Raw genomic sequence first — 17,810 nt, forward strand, 5'->3', positions numbered from 1 at the left:
CGTCCTATAAAGGCAAGCATGCCATATGCCTTCTTCACTACTTCTCCACCTGTGACGTCACTTTCAAGGATCTGTGGACTTGCACACGCAGGACCCTCTGCGTATCTACACCCTTTATGGTTCTGCCATTTATCATATAGCTCCTTCCTACATTATTTCTACCAAAATGCATCACTTCGCATTTATCAGGATTGAACTCCATCTGCCATTTCTTTGCCCAAATTTCCAGCCTATCTATATCCTTCTGTAGCTTCTGACAATGCTCCTCACTATCTGCAAGTCCTGCCAATTTTGTGTCGTCCGCAAACTTACTGATCACCCCAGTTACACCTTCTTCCAGATCATTTATATAAATCACAAACAGCAGAGGTCCCAATACAGAGCCCTGCGGAACACCACTAGTCACAGGCCTCCAGCCGGAAAAAGACCCTTCCACTACCACCCTCTGTCTTCTGTGACCAAGCCAGTTCTCCACCCATCTAGCCACCTCCTCCTTTATCCCATGAGATCCAACCTTTTTCACCAGCCTACCATGAGGGACTTTGTCAAACGCTTTACTAAAGTCCATATAGACGACATCCACGGCCCTTCCCTCGTCAACCATTGTGGTCACTTCTTCAAAAAACTCCACCAGGTTAGTGAGGCATGACCTCCCTCTCACAAAATAAGACTTCAATAAGATCATCCCTTATCCGTCTAAATTCTAAAGAAAACCAGTCCAATTTGTATAATCTCTTCCCCTAATTAAACCCTAGAAGTCCAGGTGTCATTCTTGTAAACCTGTGTTGCCTTCCCTCCAAGGCCAATATATCCTTCCTAAGGTGTAGTGCCCAGTTCTGCTCACAGGGTCTAACCATGGTTTTGTATAGCTGCAGCATAGCTTCTGTGTCCTTATAATCCAGTACTCTCGATATAAAGGCCAGCATTCCATTAGTCTTCTTGATTATTTCCTGCAACCGTTTGTGGCATTTTAAAGATCTATACACTTGAACTCCCAAGTTTCTTTGGACATCTACTGTATTTAACTTCATATTATATAGAAAGTACTCTGATCTATCCTTTTTCGATCTGAAATGAATAACCTCACACTTGCTTAGATTGAAATCCATCTTCCACAGTTTCATCCATTCACCTAGTCTATCAATATCCCTTTGTAATTTTATGCTATCACTGCACTGCACTGTCCACAATAACTTTGTGTCATGTATTGTTTGTTATTATCTTTGAGTTACCTCGGATTAATACATACTAGCTACACTCAATAGCGCTACATCAGATTTTGAACTCCAGTCATGTAATGGCAATAAATATGAGTGGTGTTTATTGAATTATATGGGAGAGTTCCATACTTATTATGAATATCTTTTTGAAAACCTGTAAGTTTTTAGCATGCTGCATCCAGACTTACATGCTGAAGAGGTTAGAGATCACAAGCTAAACTACTTTGTTACACAATGCCAGTCATCCACAATTCAGAAATGATAACCCCTGTTGACACTGTTTAACTGCTGCTTTGTGAGACTAATTATCACGTCAATTATAATCTTGCATCTTTTGACATCTGAAATCACTTTTTAAGAAATGTGAAAAGTTTTATTTATTCAACATGAGAAAGGACAAAATCGTTTAAAAGTTGCATCTGTTTCTTGGTGCATCAAAGCCACATCAGTTTGTTTTCTGGAACATTCAATCCATTAAATGTAGCTTGTTAACCATACATATACGACCAATTTAAATGTATAAGGGAAGAAATTGGTATGTATTGTTACTGATTTCTATGGGCGCAAAATAAGACTTGGTTCTATCTGCCACAGTAGTTATGCCCAACACCCCAGCTGTGCACTGTCTTCCAAACTGTTAGGTAATGACTCCCATGTGCCAGTACATCCACCTAAAACAGATATTGTGTGTATAAGATTCTCAATAGCACTGACTATAACCAATGTTGTTCTTGCCACATAGCCAAAACACCCATCTTCCTAAATAAGCAAGCCTTGCACTAAAAGGTACTTGTGAAAATATAGAGTAGGATAATGTCGACTCTATTGTGTTTCTTTCGTAAAAGTTATGTGGTCTCATGGTGTAGGAGGAAATAAGTAACTGCATTACTGGGGAGTAATGTCATTTGCAAATTATATTTTATTTTTCTCTCTTTTAATTTTGTATCCAACATTACATGAAAATGCTTTATTAATATAACAGATTAAATCATTCCTTCATTTTTAAATTTGTGCTTCTAGGATCTTGCACAAGTCAATGTTCAACATTCTGAGTTTGCTCAAGAGATCAACAACTATCAGGGGATGGTGCACAAGATGAACGCACAGTTAACCACTGTTACAGAACAAAAGAATAATGGTATTAAAGGTAACATATTTATTATAAATTAGAGGTGAAAATATCATCATCGTTGATAATGTTTTAATATCTTGCAGGCATAGTTTGCTTTTTATTTGTATAGAGAGAACGGTGTTTGAAAGATGATGCGGCAGATTTTAACTCCAAGCAACTTTCTGATGGGCAATCACACAGAATATTAAACCACAGGGATCAATGCTGGGGCCTGATATTTATATCAGTGACTTACATGAAGGGACCAATGTATGTTTGCTAAATTTGCTGACGATACAAAGATAGGTAGGAAAGAAGTTGTGAAGAGGGCATCAGGAGTCTTCAACGGGACATAGATAGGTTAAGTGACACCACAAGATACAGAGCAGAAGAAGGCCATCCGGCCCATCAAGTTTGCACTAACTCTCTGACAGAGTGTCTTACCCAGGCTCTCTCCCCAGCCCTATCCCCGTAACCCCATGCTACCATGGCTAATCCACCTAACCTACACATCTTCTGATACTAAGAGACAATTTAGCATGGCCAATCCATCTAACCTGCACATCTTTGGAATGTGGGAGCAAACCGGAGCCCCGAGAGGATACCCACACAGACACAGGCAGAATGTGAAAACTGCACACAGTGATCCAAGGCCAGAATTGAACCCAAGTCCCTGGTACTGTGAGGCAGCAGTGCTAATCTTGTGTCACCGCACTGTAAGTGGGCAAAAAATTGATTGATGGAGTATAATGTGGGAAAATGTGAAGTCATCCACTTTAGCAGGGAGAGTAGAAGAGCAGGATATTATTTAAATGGCAGAACTCTGAGATACAGAGGGATCTAAGTGTCCTAGTATATAAGTGAAAAAGCATTAATATGCAGGTACAGCATGTTATTAGGAAGGCAAATGGAATGTTGTGGTTTAATGCAATGGGAATATTAAAGCAGGGATGTTTAGCTATAGTTGTATAGTTGGTGAGACCACATCTGGAGTACCGTGTACAGTTTTGATCTCCTTATTTAAGAAAGGCTATAAATATGATAGAAGCAATTCAGAAATGTTTGCTGAACTGATACCTGGGATGGTGGCTTTATCTTACAAGAAAAGGTTGCACAGGCTGTATCCAATGTAGTTTAGAAAATTGAAAGGTGATATAATTGAAGCATATAGGATCTTGAGCAGATTGGACAGGGTGGATGCTGAAAGGATATTTCCCCAAGTGGGAGAGACTAGAACTAGGGGCCATAGTTTGAAAATAAGGGGTCTCCCATTTAAGATGGAAATGAGAAGAAATTCTTTCTCTCAGAAGATTGTGTGAGTCTTTAAAACTTTCTTTCCCAGAGAATGGTGGAGGACGGTTCAATTATTATTTTTAAGGCAGAGGTAGATAGATTCTTGATAAGGGAATCAATGGTTATTGGGATAGGTGGAATGTAGAGTTGAGGCCATAATCATATCAGATAAGCTCTTATTGAATGGCGGAGCAGGCTGGAGGAGCCAAATGCCTCCTCATGCTCCTAATTTGTATGTAAATTGTGTTGGAGTGTAACCTGAGGTAATGGTGCATTCTTTCACCATCTACGCTTGTCTTTCCAGGCAGAATAGTGGTCCTGGTTTTGGAGGTCCTGTTGAAGCCTTGGTGCCTTCCTGCAGTGCACCTAGTAGATATAACACAACCAACCACAAGTGGAGGATGTTTAAGCTGGTGGATGGTGTTAAATTTCTTGAGTATCTAATCCAGGCAAATAAAGTGTATTCCATCACACTACTTTACCATACTCTTTCAATACTTTTGTCCCCATACCAAAGAACATTCAGAAACACATGTTACAATTTGAAGTCATAGTCATGTATTATCCGGTATCTAAACAGAGGTAGCTCATCACCATCTTCTCAATTAGGTTTCAACACCAAATGCGTATTCTTGCTAGCATGAACAAAAATAAATATGTAAAGATGATTGGATAGAAAGGGTGCAACATTATTCAAGATGCAACATTTTCAATTTCCAAAACCGCTAAAAGGCATGAGCATCCTAAATTATATTACAGGTATTGAAGACCATTCATTTTAGGCAGATTACGAAATTCCAATGATCCTCTGCTAAGAAACAAAACATTAATATACAAGAAGAATCAACATTCCAATACTGAATGCAACATTAGCAATTTGACAGTTATTTTGTTATCTTTCTATTAATAAGTCAGGATGCTGACATTCAGAACCTCAAACTGATTAAAGTGTCAAATTTGTTCGCTATGTTATAAACAGCATTCTTAATCAACCACATTTTGTTAAACCCGCTGATTGATCCTTGGCCCCTCTCTTTGTCATCTGTCCTTTTTGTAACTTAGCACAACTGCTTCATTATTAGCTGCCATCAAATTCTTTAATAACATTCTGTAACATTTTGAACCTAACATTTTACCTAAAGATGCAGCTCGCTTAGAGAAAGTTGTCCAAAGCCTGCAACTTGATGTGGCCTCTGAGTTACAAAAACACCAAATGGAGTCAGCCAAACTGGAACAGCAGATCTTTCGACTGGAAAACGACCTCCGCAACAGTCGAAAACTATACAACCAGCGAGAGCAGGTGAGCAATTAAAGCAGAGGGGCTAATATTATCATCCAGTTGTATATTCCCAAAATATTGTGGAATTTAATACACAGAATTACATAACATGTTTGACTAAACGCCAATGTCTTTTTAAAAATTCATTCATGGGATCTGGGTGTCACTGGCTGGACTAGCATTTATTGCCCATCCCCAACTGCCCTTGAATTGAGTGGCTTGCTTGGCCATTTCAAAGAGCGTTTTCCGGTCAACCACATTGCCATGGGTCTGGAGTCCCACATAGGCCTGTCCAGGTAACGTGTCCCAAAAGGACATTCATGAACCAACAAGCAACAATGGTTTTGTGATCAACTTATTAGGCTTTTGAATTCCTTTTTTCTTACTGAATTCAAATTTCACCATCTGCCCCTATGGGATTCAAACATTACACTGGCTCTCCAGATTACTAGTCTAATGAAAATACTACTGTGCCAATGTTATCCAAGACCCTTGTTCCAGTTAATTGATAGACACAAAGATTTTATCTTTATATCAAATCACAAATTCACTAGGAAAATGTAACAAAACTTTAAATACTTATAAATGCTACAAGACTGATTTTCTTACATTGTATCACAAATCAATGCTTCTATTCTCCTATAAATCTACTATAACAAGTATACAAACATGGATGTTTACAATTCATACTCATCTAATGGACCTGTAGGGGTGTCTCTATCCACTCATGCTGAATAGGCATGGAGAGGGATCAGACTTCATCAAGCTTAAAGCCTGAAGTTTCTTTCTTCTTCTGTGGTTCTTCTCTTCCGGTTCTGTTCTTCAAAATTCCAATATTTATTCTTTTGAGACTGACTGGAATAGATGCAGTTCTGCATGTAGTCATTTACCATAGGCATATCACCCAAATTAGTTTATTGCAGTCTGCCCGAGCTTAGGGCAGTGTCCTAAACCTGTTTAACTCCTGGTTCCTGCCCATTTGATCGATTAGAATGACTTTATTACCCAACATAAAACCAAAGCCATTTGTTACAAGTAAACAGAGCAGTCTACATACTCAGCCGAGAGTTAAAACCATCTGTTCTGATGTTAGCCACAGTTTCCATCAGGCCATTGTAGTGTCCTTTTCTTTGCTTGGCCATTTTTAATTAGACTATAGCCCACCAGTTACACCATCGTCCCCCACAGAGGCATGCAAGGATATAAATATTGAACTATTATACATTTGAGACTATTTTATAAGCATAGAATCATAGAACCCTACAATGCGGAAGGAGTACATTTGGCCCATCGAGTCTGCACCGACAACAATCCCATCCGGCCCTATCCCCATAACCCCATGCATTTACCCTAGCTATTCCCCCCGATACTAAGGGACAATTTAGCATGGCCAATCCATCTAACCCGCACATCTTTGGACAGTAGGAGGAAACCGGAGCACCCAGAGGAAACCCACGCAGACACGGGGAGAATGTGCAAACTCCACACAGACAGTGACCAAAGCCAGGAATCGAACCCCAGTCTCTGGCGCTGTGAGGCAGCAGTGCTAACCACTGTGCCATCGTGCCGCACTAATTGATCATTTCAGAAATAACAGATTTGAAAACATTGTTTAGTAATGGTAATAGATGAAGATTCACAAGTGTAATTAAAAAGGTTTTTGTCCCATAGATATAACTTTTCCTCAATGTATTAATAATAAGGAGGAATCATTTTGATTGTGAGCGTTTTCAATAATCCAATTACTAGAATACCTACCTCATAGCTACTTTTACTCAGGGTTCTACACTCCTTATCAATGTGTGTTGAACGTCCTGAGAAACATTCTAATCCAGTCTCTGCTGGCTGGGAAATTGATTGCTTATCTCACAATGTGGAAAAAGTCATGAGCAGTTTAGCATAAACATTGGTCAAAACTGATACTCGCTTGAGGCAAATATCTGACAATTTGCTGTCCTACAAGTTTCTCATTTATAATTAACTAGAAATGTAATAAAATGTGTGTTTTTAAGTAAAACAAAATGAACAGATGCTGTGTTTTTTAACATATAGCCACACAATAAGTAATAACTTAGCCCAGATAAAAAGTTTCAACTTAATAATACTTGCATTTCAGAAAGTTCACTGTACAATATAATCAAGTATCTGAGACATGGGGGAAAAAGCTAGTATACAACTGGCACTAACTTAACTCAAGTATTACATACAAATAGCATTCATTCGGTTAAAATATTTTTGTTGCTTAATAGTTTCATAGATACATAGCGACATTCATCATTTGTAAGGAAAACTATTTCATCCTAGCAATTGTCAGGTGAGGGTTATCTTTTTGTTCATTTGAGGGTTGTTTCAAACGTAACCTGGATATAATTCATTTTTACACTACTTCACAAAATAGAAATACTGCAACACGATTAAACAAAATAGACTGCTGATGATTTCTGTGATTTAAACCTTTCAGTTACCTAAGCTGCTCTTTGATTAAAATTGCAGTCCAGTGTGGGTAAACAGATTTTTTAAAAGCATATGTTGGATTATAAGATCACTTTAGCACCAATATTAATTTCAAACCATATCTATTAAATTAATGAAATTGCCTACTGCTGATTCATATTTCAGGGCCTTAAGATGGATCTGCAGCTGGTCACCTTCATCATAAGCCTATAGATTTATTCTTAACACAGTTCTGTGGTTGATGTGTTGTTTGAAGCTGTATAGTCACTTTGATGTTTCTGATTTAAGCTTTAATGCAGCTTCTGATGGGCACGATCAACTTCTGATCCAAGTGATTAAGCATAGGTTTTGGGCCACTTAAATAATGCCCTTAGAAGTGAATTTGCACTATACATACTCTGCATGGTTTCCTCCAAAGGCAATACAGAAGAGAGATGACCTCTTGAGGAAGTCCGAAACAGACCTGCTCCAGGCTCGTGATAGTATCAAAGGGAAGGTAACAGAAATTGAGAAGCAAGGCGCTGTGGTGAAAGGCCTAGAGATGGATCTTCAGAGGCTGGAAAAGGAAAAGCAGCAAAAAGAAAATGAAAACATTTCCCTTAAGGCAGAGATGGAGCAGCTGAAACAGGATCTACAAAACAGCAATAAAAACTGCAGAGAATTTGGTAAGGCGTGCTGGGATTTGCTGGTATGTTCCACGGTGTACAATTTCCAACATAATAGCTGATTGATGCAACAAAAGCCGAGCCTTATTTTCCAGTCTAAAATGTATTTTTCTTTAAGAACAACTAGGTTATTCAAATGCAAGTTTCAGTCCCCTGAACATTTTTGTACATATTTTAAGTGGCTGAAGGTTCTGCTTGAATGCTTTTCATTATTCTTTTCTGTTTAATTGAGTTAACTCAGTTGCAAAAAGTTAGTGAGTTACCTAGGAGCTCACTGCAACACCCTTCTATTGGTGACATAGATAATGGGGTGAATTTTGCTGTGAAAATCAGACAACAGTTTCCAGTGAGCATGCATATGTAGTTAAATATGAAAATCCATAAGTCGCTGTCCAAGGTATGCCCATTCAAAAGCAGTGAGCAACATGCAATTGCTGTACTGACATTATGGTTGGAATTTTACCGGCACACCCGCCCCGATTCCAGAGGCGGGTGAGGTTCGGAGAACGGCATTCTCTGTTGGCCTCGTGTGGGATCGTATGAATCTCGGGCAGACGTGCCGGTACAATTCCACCCTAAGGTAAGGACAAAAGGTCAAGTCATTCCTGTCTAAATACCCTTTTAACAATGTAATAAGGCTTAATTACTGCCGAACAACCTCCCTGGCACTGAAAATTAATTTTAACAAGAGACTCATTCCTTCAGATTTTAATTATTGTTGGAGTATTTTTAACTTTTTTTGCCTTGTCTATCTTTGTTTCCATAAGGCCATAAGACATGGGAGCAGAATTAGGCCACTCGGCCCAACGAGTCTGCTCCGCCATTCAATCATGGCTGATATTTTTCTCATCCCCATTTTCCTACCTTTTCCCCATAACCCCTGATCCCCTTATTAATCAAGAACCTATCTATCTCTGTCTTAAAGACACTCAATGACCTGGCCTCCACAGCCTTCTGCGACAAAGAGTTCCACAGATTCACCATTCTCTGGCTGAAGAAATTCCTCCTCATCTCTGTTTTAAAGGATCGTCCCTTTAGCCTGAGGTTGTGCCCTCTTGTTCTAGTTTTTCCTACCAGTGGAAACATCCTCTCCACGTCCACTCTATCCAGGTCTCGCAGTATCCTGTAAGTTTCAATAAGATCCCCCCTTAACCATTCCTCATATGACAAACTCTTCATTCCAGGGATCATTCTTGTGAATCTCCAAGGCCAGCACATCCTTCCTTCGATATGGGGCCCAAAACTGTTCACTATACTCCAAATGGGGTCTGACCAGTGCCTTATACAGCCTCAGAAGTACATCCCTGCTCTTGTATTCTAGCCCTCTTGACATGAATGCTAACATTGCACTTGCCTTCCTAACTGCTGACTGAACCTGCAAGTTAGCCTTAACAGAATCTTGAATAATGTGTTTCTGATTTCTTAAGCATTTTCCCATTTAAAAAATGGTCTATGCTTCCATTCCTCCTTCCAAAGTGTATAACCTCACACTTTTCCACATTGTATTCCATCTGCCACTTCTTTGCCCACTCTCCTAACCTGTCCAAGTCCTTCTGCAGCCCCCCTGCTTCCTCAATACTACCTGTCCCTTTACATATCTTTGTATCATCTACAAACTTGACAACAGTGCCTTCAGTTCCTTCCTCCAAAACGTTAATGTATATTGTGAAAAGGGGTGGTCCCAGTACTGACCCCTGAGGCACACCACTAGTCACCAGCTGCCATCCTGAGAAAGACCCCTTTATTCCCATTCTCTGTCTTCTGCCAGTCAACCAATCCTCTATCCATGCCAGGATCTTATCCTTAACACCATGGGCACTTAACTTATTTAACAGTCTCCTGTGCGGAACCTTGTCAAAGGCCTTCTGGAAATCTAAATAAATCACGTCCACTGGTTCTCCTTTATCTAACTTCCTTGTTACCTCCTCAAAGAACTCTAACAGATTTGTCAGACATGACCTCCCCTTGACAAAGCCGTGCTGTCTCAGTCCTACTTTATCATGCACTTCCAAGTACTCTGCGATCTCATCTTTAATAATGGATTCTTAAATCTTGCCAAAGATTTTAAATCAATCTTTCTTTTCTATTCTATTTTGTTTGCTGTACTCAGTTTGACATGAAATCCACTATTCTCACTGACCCTTCCTTTCTCATACTCTGCTGTTCATTAATGATTCTTCAGTCTAGTTGGTTAAAGAGATGCTCAGTAGTCCCTTGTGCTGTTTACACAGGTCCTGGATGGCCTTTAGAGGCCAAACCATTTGGACATCCTGCTGACAGCAAATTGCTGTGTAAAACCCATTGAAACTCTGTGGACACGTACAAGTTGAACAAAATGCTTGTAACATTTGCTGCTTAGACCAAAAGCCAGTCTAATGTAATTAAGATAGAGGTTGCCTGTTCAACTAGCTGCGCTACTTCTTTCCTTACTACTTTTCTTCCAGTGCCTTAATGATTGTCTAACTTCCAATCTTCGACAAACCATAATTTCCCAATTGTTGCATTCCAAACCTTTTCAACTGTCTTCATCAGAAACTATCTTTCACATTACATGCCCTAAGGTGTGGTATTCTGATCCTACCTTCCTGCCTCTTCATCTTTCTTTCTTTTAACCAAACCTTTATTCACTCTTACAATGATCTTCACCATTGGCTCAGTGATTATACTTATGTGAAACACCTTCATATTTTTTCTCAGGTTAAAGATGTGGGGGGTGATGTTCCAACATTGCCATGCCTGGAGCAGATTACGCTGATCCCTGAAAACAGCATGCCTGCCTGAAAATCAGTTTTGCGCCCGGCAGCAGTTTTCAATCGTCCCAGTCCCTTTCTCATGGTGCAAACCAGATTGCGCCTGGAGAGGGCGTGAGACCCATTAGTATATCTAAAGTAGCATTTAAAATGCATAGCCCGTTCGATGTTGGATTCTCCCAGCTCCCGGAACCTTCCAACTGGTGAGAATCACTCCTAGTCTCCTTTAGCAGAGACCAGACATGATGGTCACGTCAGGGGGCTCAGAGGCCATTGAAGCTCCCACGTGTTAGGGACATGGCTGGGCAGTGCCCATCAGGGAGTGCCCACCTGGCAATGCCCACCAGGCACCCTGGCAGCGTCCACTGGGCACCCTAGAAGTGCCAGTTGGACACTGCCACTGTGCCATAGGCAGTGCCAAGGAAGGGGGGCCTGAGTGGGGGCGGGACCTGTGGGGGCTATGAGGTGGGGGCTATGCAGTGGGGGGCTATGCAGAGGGGGATCATAGAAAGTGGAGCATGAAGAGGGACATGTCATGATGGGGGGCATTCCAGGGTCATGAAGGGCGTCCCATTTTGGGAGGGCACCAATGCCCCAATGCTGGCTATCTATATTAGGGAGGGGATGAGGAAACATGCTGCTGATGTAGGAGGGAGGGTCCCAATGTGCGTGGGTGGAGGGACAGGGTCTCCCAGTGCATTGAGGGATCGGGGATCTCAATCAGGTCCCACACTCTTGGCACTGCCCCAGCACTCTGGCAGTGCCACAGTGCCCAGTGGGCACTGTCGGGGTGTCTGGTGGGCATTGCCAGTGTGTCAAGTGGGCACAGCCCAGCGTCATCCCCAACCACTGGGGGAGTCAATGGCCTTCCAAAACGGCATGCAAGCGCTTTGCAGCCAGGTCGACTGGTATGTTTGCCCCTGTGCCCCCAGAACATGCAGGCAACTCACTGCTGTCCCGAAGAATGACTGAATGTGGGATGATTGGGTCCAGGCTGCTCATGGCAGACAGGCGTGGATCGCTCCAGTATTCTCGCCATTATGACACTTAGGGGTTTTTTGAGGAAAATTCCACCCCTTATGTAAATCCAAGGTGTTGTTTGTGCACTGCATCTTTATTCACCTCCCCTAACTCCATTCTCATGACTGCTTTATTATTGGAGAAATTATGAATGGGTCTTTAAACTGCAGAATTGTCAATGAACAGTCCCATTTCTGACCTTGTAATAGATTATCCGTGAGTAGATTATTCATGAATAGTTTCACTTGATGGCATTATTAATTACTTCTTCTATTATCGACTAATTGGTAGGAGGTTAATATGGAGCAAGAGGTTACCAAGGAACATAGACAGACTAAGTGAGTGAGCAACAACTAGAGCAGCTGGAGTTCACTGTAGTGAGGTTCATCCACTTTGAATCCGAGAAAGACAAATCAGAGTGTTGCCTTAATACAAAGAGACCAGGAGCTGTTGAAGAACATACAGAAGGGCACTGATATAAAAAACAAGCAAAATACTAATGGAGTGCTGACTTTTATATCGAGTCATTTGGAAGAGAAAAGTGAAGAAATGTGCTTTGGTCGTTCATAACTTGGTCAGACCCACCTGAACAGCATTCAATATGGTCATTGCACAAAAAGTTTGGGAATCAGTGCAGTGCAGTGCAATGATGTAAGGGCTTCAAGGGTTAAATTCTGCGGACAGCTTGAATAAATGTGGTTTGTATTCCCTTGAGTAGAGAAGGTTGAGGGGTGATCAAATTGAGGTGTTTAAAATGATAAAGGGATTAGATACAGATAAACTATTTTATCTAATAAGGAATCCAGAACAAGGGGCCATAACCTTAAACTTAGAATTAAAGAGATGCGATTGAATGCAAGAAGCATTTTTGACACTATGGGAAATGAAAACCTCCCCAAAAGTCCATAGATGCTGATTCAACTGAAATTCTCAATAATACGATAAGACTTCTTTAGGTAAGAATACCAAGGAATATGGAGAAAAGATGATTAAATGAAGCACATGTACAGATCAGCTAAAATCTACCAGAATGGTCAAATGGGCTCAAGGAGCTAAATGACCCATTCATGTCATCCAAATTCCTACTTTGCAATGAATTGGTTGGGTAAGATTTACCCCACTATTTTAAATTAGTCCTAGCTGAGCCATATTTTGCATTGTTGAATAGATATCCACCAGTGTCATAACTACATGTAGTTATGATGAAGCAGCTGAAGATGGTTGGGCTTTGGATACTACCCTGAGGTACTCCTGCAACGTTGTCCGAGGATTGAGATGATTGACCGAGAACAACCACCACAACCTTTGTGCCAGATATGACTTTAACCAATGACAAGTTTAATTCCTGATTCCCCTCGACTTCAATTTTGCTCCGGATACCTGATGCCACAATTGGTCAATTGCTATCTTGATATTAAGGGCTGTCACTCTCATCTCACCTCTTGAATTCAACTCTTTTGTCCATGTTTGGACCAAGGCTGTAATGAGATCAAGGATCAAATGGTCCTGGTGAAAGCAAAACTGAGCATCACTGAGCAGGGTTTTATGACGCTAAATTAAAGGCTATAGTCAAAAAATGTAATAATCTCATAAACCTCAAAAATGTAACAACATGCTGAGCAATTTTCCACATTGTCAGGCAGGTGCCAGTTTTGTAACTTGGCGAGGGGTGTGGCCAACAGCTGTTAAATTTGTTACTATAAGTAAGTGAAAATCAAGAAATCACTTCATGGTCAGAGGTGAAAGACAGCTTCTACATTAAGCCAAAATTAGATTCCTTGTCCTCGCCAGAGGGCTGCACGGTAGCACAGTGGTTAGCACTGCTGCTTCACAGCTCCAGGGACCTGGGTTCGATTCCCGGCTTGGGTCACTGTCTGTGTGGAGTTTGCACATTTTCCTCGTGTCTGCGTGGGTTTCCTCCGGGTGCTCCGGTTTCCTCCCACAGTCCAAAGATGTGCGGGTTAGGTTGATTGGCCATGCTAAAATTGCCCCTTAGAGTCCTGAGATGCGTAGGTTAGAGGGATTAGTGGGTAAAATATGTAGGGATATGGGGGTAGGGCCTGGGTGGGATTGTGGTCGGTGCAGACTCGATGGGCCGAATGGCCTCTTTCTGTATTGTAGGGTTTCTATGATTTCTAACAAAGATAAGATTGTTAGACATTTTCATTGATTCAAAACTTCTAGTGAAGTTTGAATTAAGTGTATGTTTGCCGTACATTGAATTAACGTATTTTTTAGGTCATAAGAAATTGGAGCAAGAGTACATATTTGACCCCTTGAGCCTGTTCCACCCCCTTCAGTAAGATCCTGGCTAATCTGATTATGGCTTTAACTCCACTTTCTTGCTTGCCCTCCACAATCCTTGATTCCTTTGATCGGAAATCTGTTTAACGTAGCCTTGAACGTATTCAATTATCCAGACCCCATGCCCTCTGTGGTGGTGAATTCCAAAGAATAACGCCTCTCAGAAAGAAGACACTATTTCTCCTCTTCGCCTTAAATGGGAGACCCCTTAATTTGAAACTGGTCCCTCCACCACCCCCGCCCCCCCCCCCCGCCCCCCGCCAAGTATAGACTATATATTGAATTGAAGTGAATGTCTATTGTAAAGCAGACTGTCTCTTGTCTTCGTGGGATGCAGTGATGCACATCATCGAGGCTCAAGGATCACCTGGAAATCTATGTTCCCATTAATTAGCATAAACTTCCAATGGGGCCGATTTTACCAAATCGGCTCTAAGTGCCGGGTGCGGCTGTAAATCAGACCCGCGCCCGACAGCCGTGCCCCAGCGCCCCCATACGCCTTTTTTCAGCGCGGGTCTAGTGGGCGGGGCCTGGCACATTTGCATCTGTCGGAGCGCCGACCTGCACATGCGCGGTTCGGGAAGAATCTGACAGAACGCGCCCGGGCACAGAACATAAAGCAGAGAGCGGAGAGAGCCTCTCTGTCATTCATCCTCTGGAGTAGGGGGGGGGGAGGGGGGGGGGAGAGGTTGTGACTAATCATTCCCTGGGGGGTTGGAGAGGGGGTATGATGGATCATTCCCTGGGTGGGGGGGGGGGGGGGTGACGTCTCATTCTCTGGGGCGGGAGGGGGGTGGAGAGGGGGTGTGACCGATCATCCTCTGGTTGGGGGGGGGGGCGGTTCTGCTGCGTGTCTGCGGTCGATCCCTCCTGGCACCATCACTGGTACACTACCAGCCACAGATTACTCTTCCCTGCAGGTGTGAGAGAGCGGGAGAGATGGCTGTGGCTGGTAGTGTACCAGGGAATGATCCGTCACGCTCCCCCCCCCCCCCCCAACCCCAGGGGATGATCCGTCACACCCCCTCTCCTTCCCCCCAGGGGATGATACGTCACACCCCCTCTCCTTCCTCCCAGGGGATGATACGTCACACCCCCTCTCCTCCCCACCCCCCCAGGGGATGATCCGTCACCCCCCCCTCTCCTCCACCCCCCCCCCCCCCCCCCCCCCCGTCCCAGGGGATGAGCCATCACACCCCCCTCTCCTCCCCCGGGGATGAGACGTCACACCCCCTCCCCCCCCCCCCCACCAGAGTTCCAACTGGACCCGCCCCCCTCCTCCGGCAGACACCAGTGGACCTGTGTGAAGCCCGGTCCCTTCAGCTGTGGCTTGAAGTCAGTGTCCAGGAACGTGCTGCAGGCTGTCGAAGGACTGAAGGTGAGTGGGAAGGATGGTGGAGGGAGACCACGATCGAGGTATCATAGAATCATAGAAACCCTACAGTGCAGAAGGAGGCCATTCGGCCCATCGAGTCTGCACCGACCACAATTCCACCCAGGCCCTACCCCCACATATTTATCCGCTAATCCCTCTAACTACGCATCTCAGGGACAATTTTAACCTGGCCAATCAACCTAACCTGCACATCTTTGGACTGTGGGAGGAAACCGGAGCACCCGGAGGAAACCCACGCAGACACGAGGAGAATGTGCAAACTCCACACAGACAGTGACCCGAGCCGGGAATCGAACCCGGGACCCTGGAGCTGTGAAGCAGCAGTGCTAACCACTGTGCTACCGTGCCGTAGGTTAGCGGTGTGCTCTGCCGGGGCGGCCTGCCTCCCAGAGGGGACCGATCCCGGTTGCGGGGGGGACTGACTCCCAGAGGGGTCCGATCCTGGGGAGGGGGATGGGGGGCCTGCCTCCCAGAGGGGTCCAATTCCGGGGGGGGGCTGCCTCTGTGTCCCAGAGGGGTCCAATCCCGGGGGTGGGGGCTGCCTCCCAGAGGGGTCCGATCCCGTGGGGGGGGGGGGGTCGGCCTCACAGAGGGATCCAATCCGGGGGGGGGGTGCTGCCAGGGTGGTTAGAGGGGTTGTCCGCAAAGGGTGGGCCTCGGCGATTCCCCTGCCGAATAAAAGTACAAGTTGGACTTTTATTTATCAGGTCGGTAAAGGCGCGGACGCGAATTGGGCCGAACGCTGGTAAAGGGGGAATTGATGGTAAAGTTGGGCGCGTGCGCTTCATTATGCCGATTTAAATGCCTGCAAATGCATTTAAATCGGCCTGCTGGCCGATTCGGGCGCGCGCCGGATCGGTGCCCGGGTCGGCTGTTGGTAAAGGCGTGATTGGCCTTGGGTCGGGTCTGGACAGTGTTTTAGGCCTGACGCCCAACTTTACCATGATTTCGCTCGGGCCCAATGACCGATAATAATGGGTCTTGGTATTCTAATTTGGGATTATCCAACCACTGAGATAATAGTGTTAAAAAATAATGCCCTTTCCAAACTTCCAAGCCCATAAAATCCAAACAACGAATCAACAAATAAGAAATATTAACACAAAAGGGATTGAATTGCTTGAGCTTCTAGATTGACAAGTCTCGGGCCCTGCTATGAAGTGACTCAGCATGAGACTTTCAGCAGATATTTCTGTGTGGATGTTTCATCAGTATAACTTTGCAGAATAGATTGTTTAGACAGTTTGCAAGAGGGTGACATCCTAGAACAGCTTGTGTCTGACATTTCTGCAGGATCTGTTGAAAGGGGATTAGGGTTGGGTAATAAATGCTGGCTTTGCATCCTTTGAACGAATAAAAAATATATATGCTTCTGTTTCAAATATATTGCAACTTTGTAGACTCCTCACCGAAAGCAAAATACCCTCTATAAGTGCTTTTTATCAGAAGCTGCAAACAGTAGATATAAACCAATCTAATCTAGAATTTAGAACATTTATATAATAGCACTAGTTTACTAAAATGTATATTGTGGTTTTTTGGCACTCAGTAAGTGCCAATTATCTGTAACAAACAGCAAAGGTGATGGCTTTATGAGATTCTCTATAATTCGTCTGTAGTGAATAATAATGTGTCTTGGAAAGCAAATCTATGAACATAAATGTTTTTTTTAACATTCATGGGATGTGGGTGTCGCTGGCTCAGTCAGCACTTATTGCCCATCACTAATAATAAGTATGGAATGAGGATAGCCCAGCCACCTGAATCTTCCACAGATCACATATCTCCTGCATTATAGTAGATCTGACACCTCGTTACTTTGGGCCCGAAATTACCAGGTCATTGCTCTGCTGCCAGACAACATGGACTTCCTCCCAAATTTAAGTAATTGAGGTAGATGGCCCGTAGCTGTAGCCTGGGGCACCTCAGAGGTTCCTGGTGCAAAGAAATGCCAAGCAATCAGAGTGGCGCCTTTACAGACCAAAGATAAAAGTACTTTTTAAAACTTATTTGTTCCCCACAAAGGTACAAAAGCTCAGCATACATAATTGATTTTCTCTGGATTAATGACCTTTCCTCTTGGAAATGTCTCGAGCTTGTTTGGAGGTAAAACAGAGCCAATACCTGCATAGGTATGACTACTGCTGAACTTAACTGAAGTGTGATAGTTGGAATTCCTCACAAGTCCCAAGACATTCCCCAAATGTTGTTGCTAGATATATGGAGAGTAAGGGGAAAGATTCCCTTGCCTTCGTTCCATCTGGATTGTAGACACAGTTTTACTGGGGCAGAAGCCAAGCATATCACGTCAATCTAAC

The 17,810-nt window shown here is 43.3% G+C and overlaps 1 protein-coding gene across 1 annotated transcript in view; it reads left to right on the plus strand.

The window, feature by feature from the left end:
• Positions 1 to 17,810, plus strand: part of LOC144493045 (uncharacterized) — a 275,407-nt gene that overhangs the window by 141,714 nt on the left and 115,883 nt on the right. The window contains exons 15-17 of the mRNA XM_078211881.1: positions 2,241 to 2,367; positions 4,767 to 4,924; positions 7,776 to 8,022. Coding sequence (XP_078068007.1) covers positions 2,241 to 2,367; positions 4,767 to 4,924; positions 7,776 to 8,022 — 532 coding nt within the window. The remainder of the gene's footprint in view (positions 1 to 2,240; positions 2,368 to 4,766; positions 4,925 to 7,775; positions 8,023 to 17,810) is intronic.

The sequence above is a fragment of the Mustelus asterias genome, chromosome 4, assembly GCF_964213995.1.
Source record: "Mustelus asterias chromosome 4, sMusAst1.hap1.1, whole genome shotgun sequence".
Classification (NCBI taxonomy): domain Eukaryota; kingdom Metazoa; phylum Chordata; class Chondrichthyes; order Carcharhiniformes; family Triakidae; genus Mustelus; species Mustelus asterias.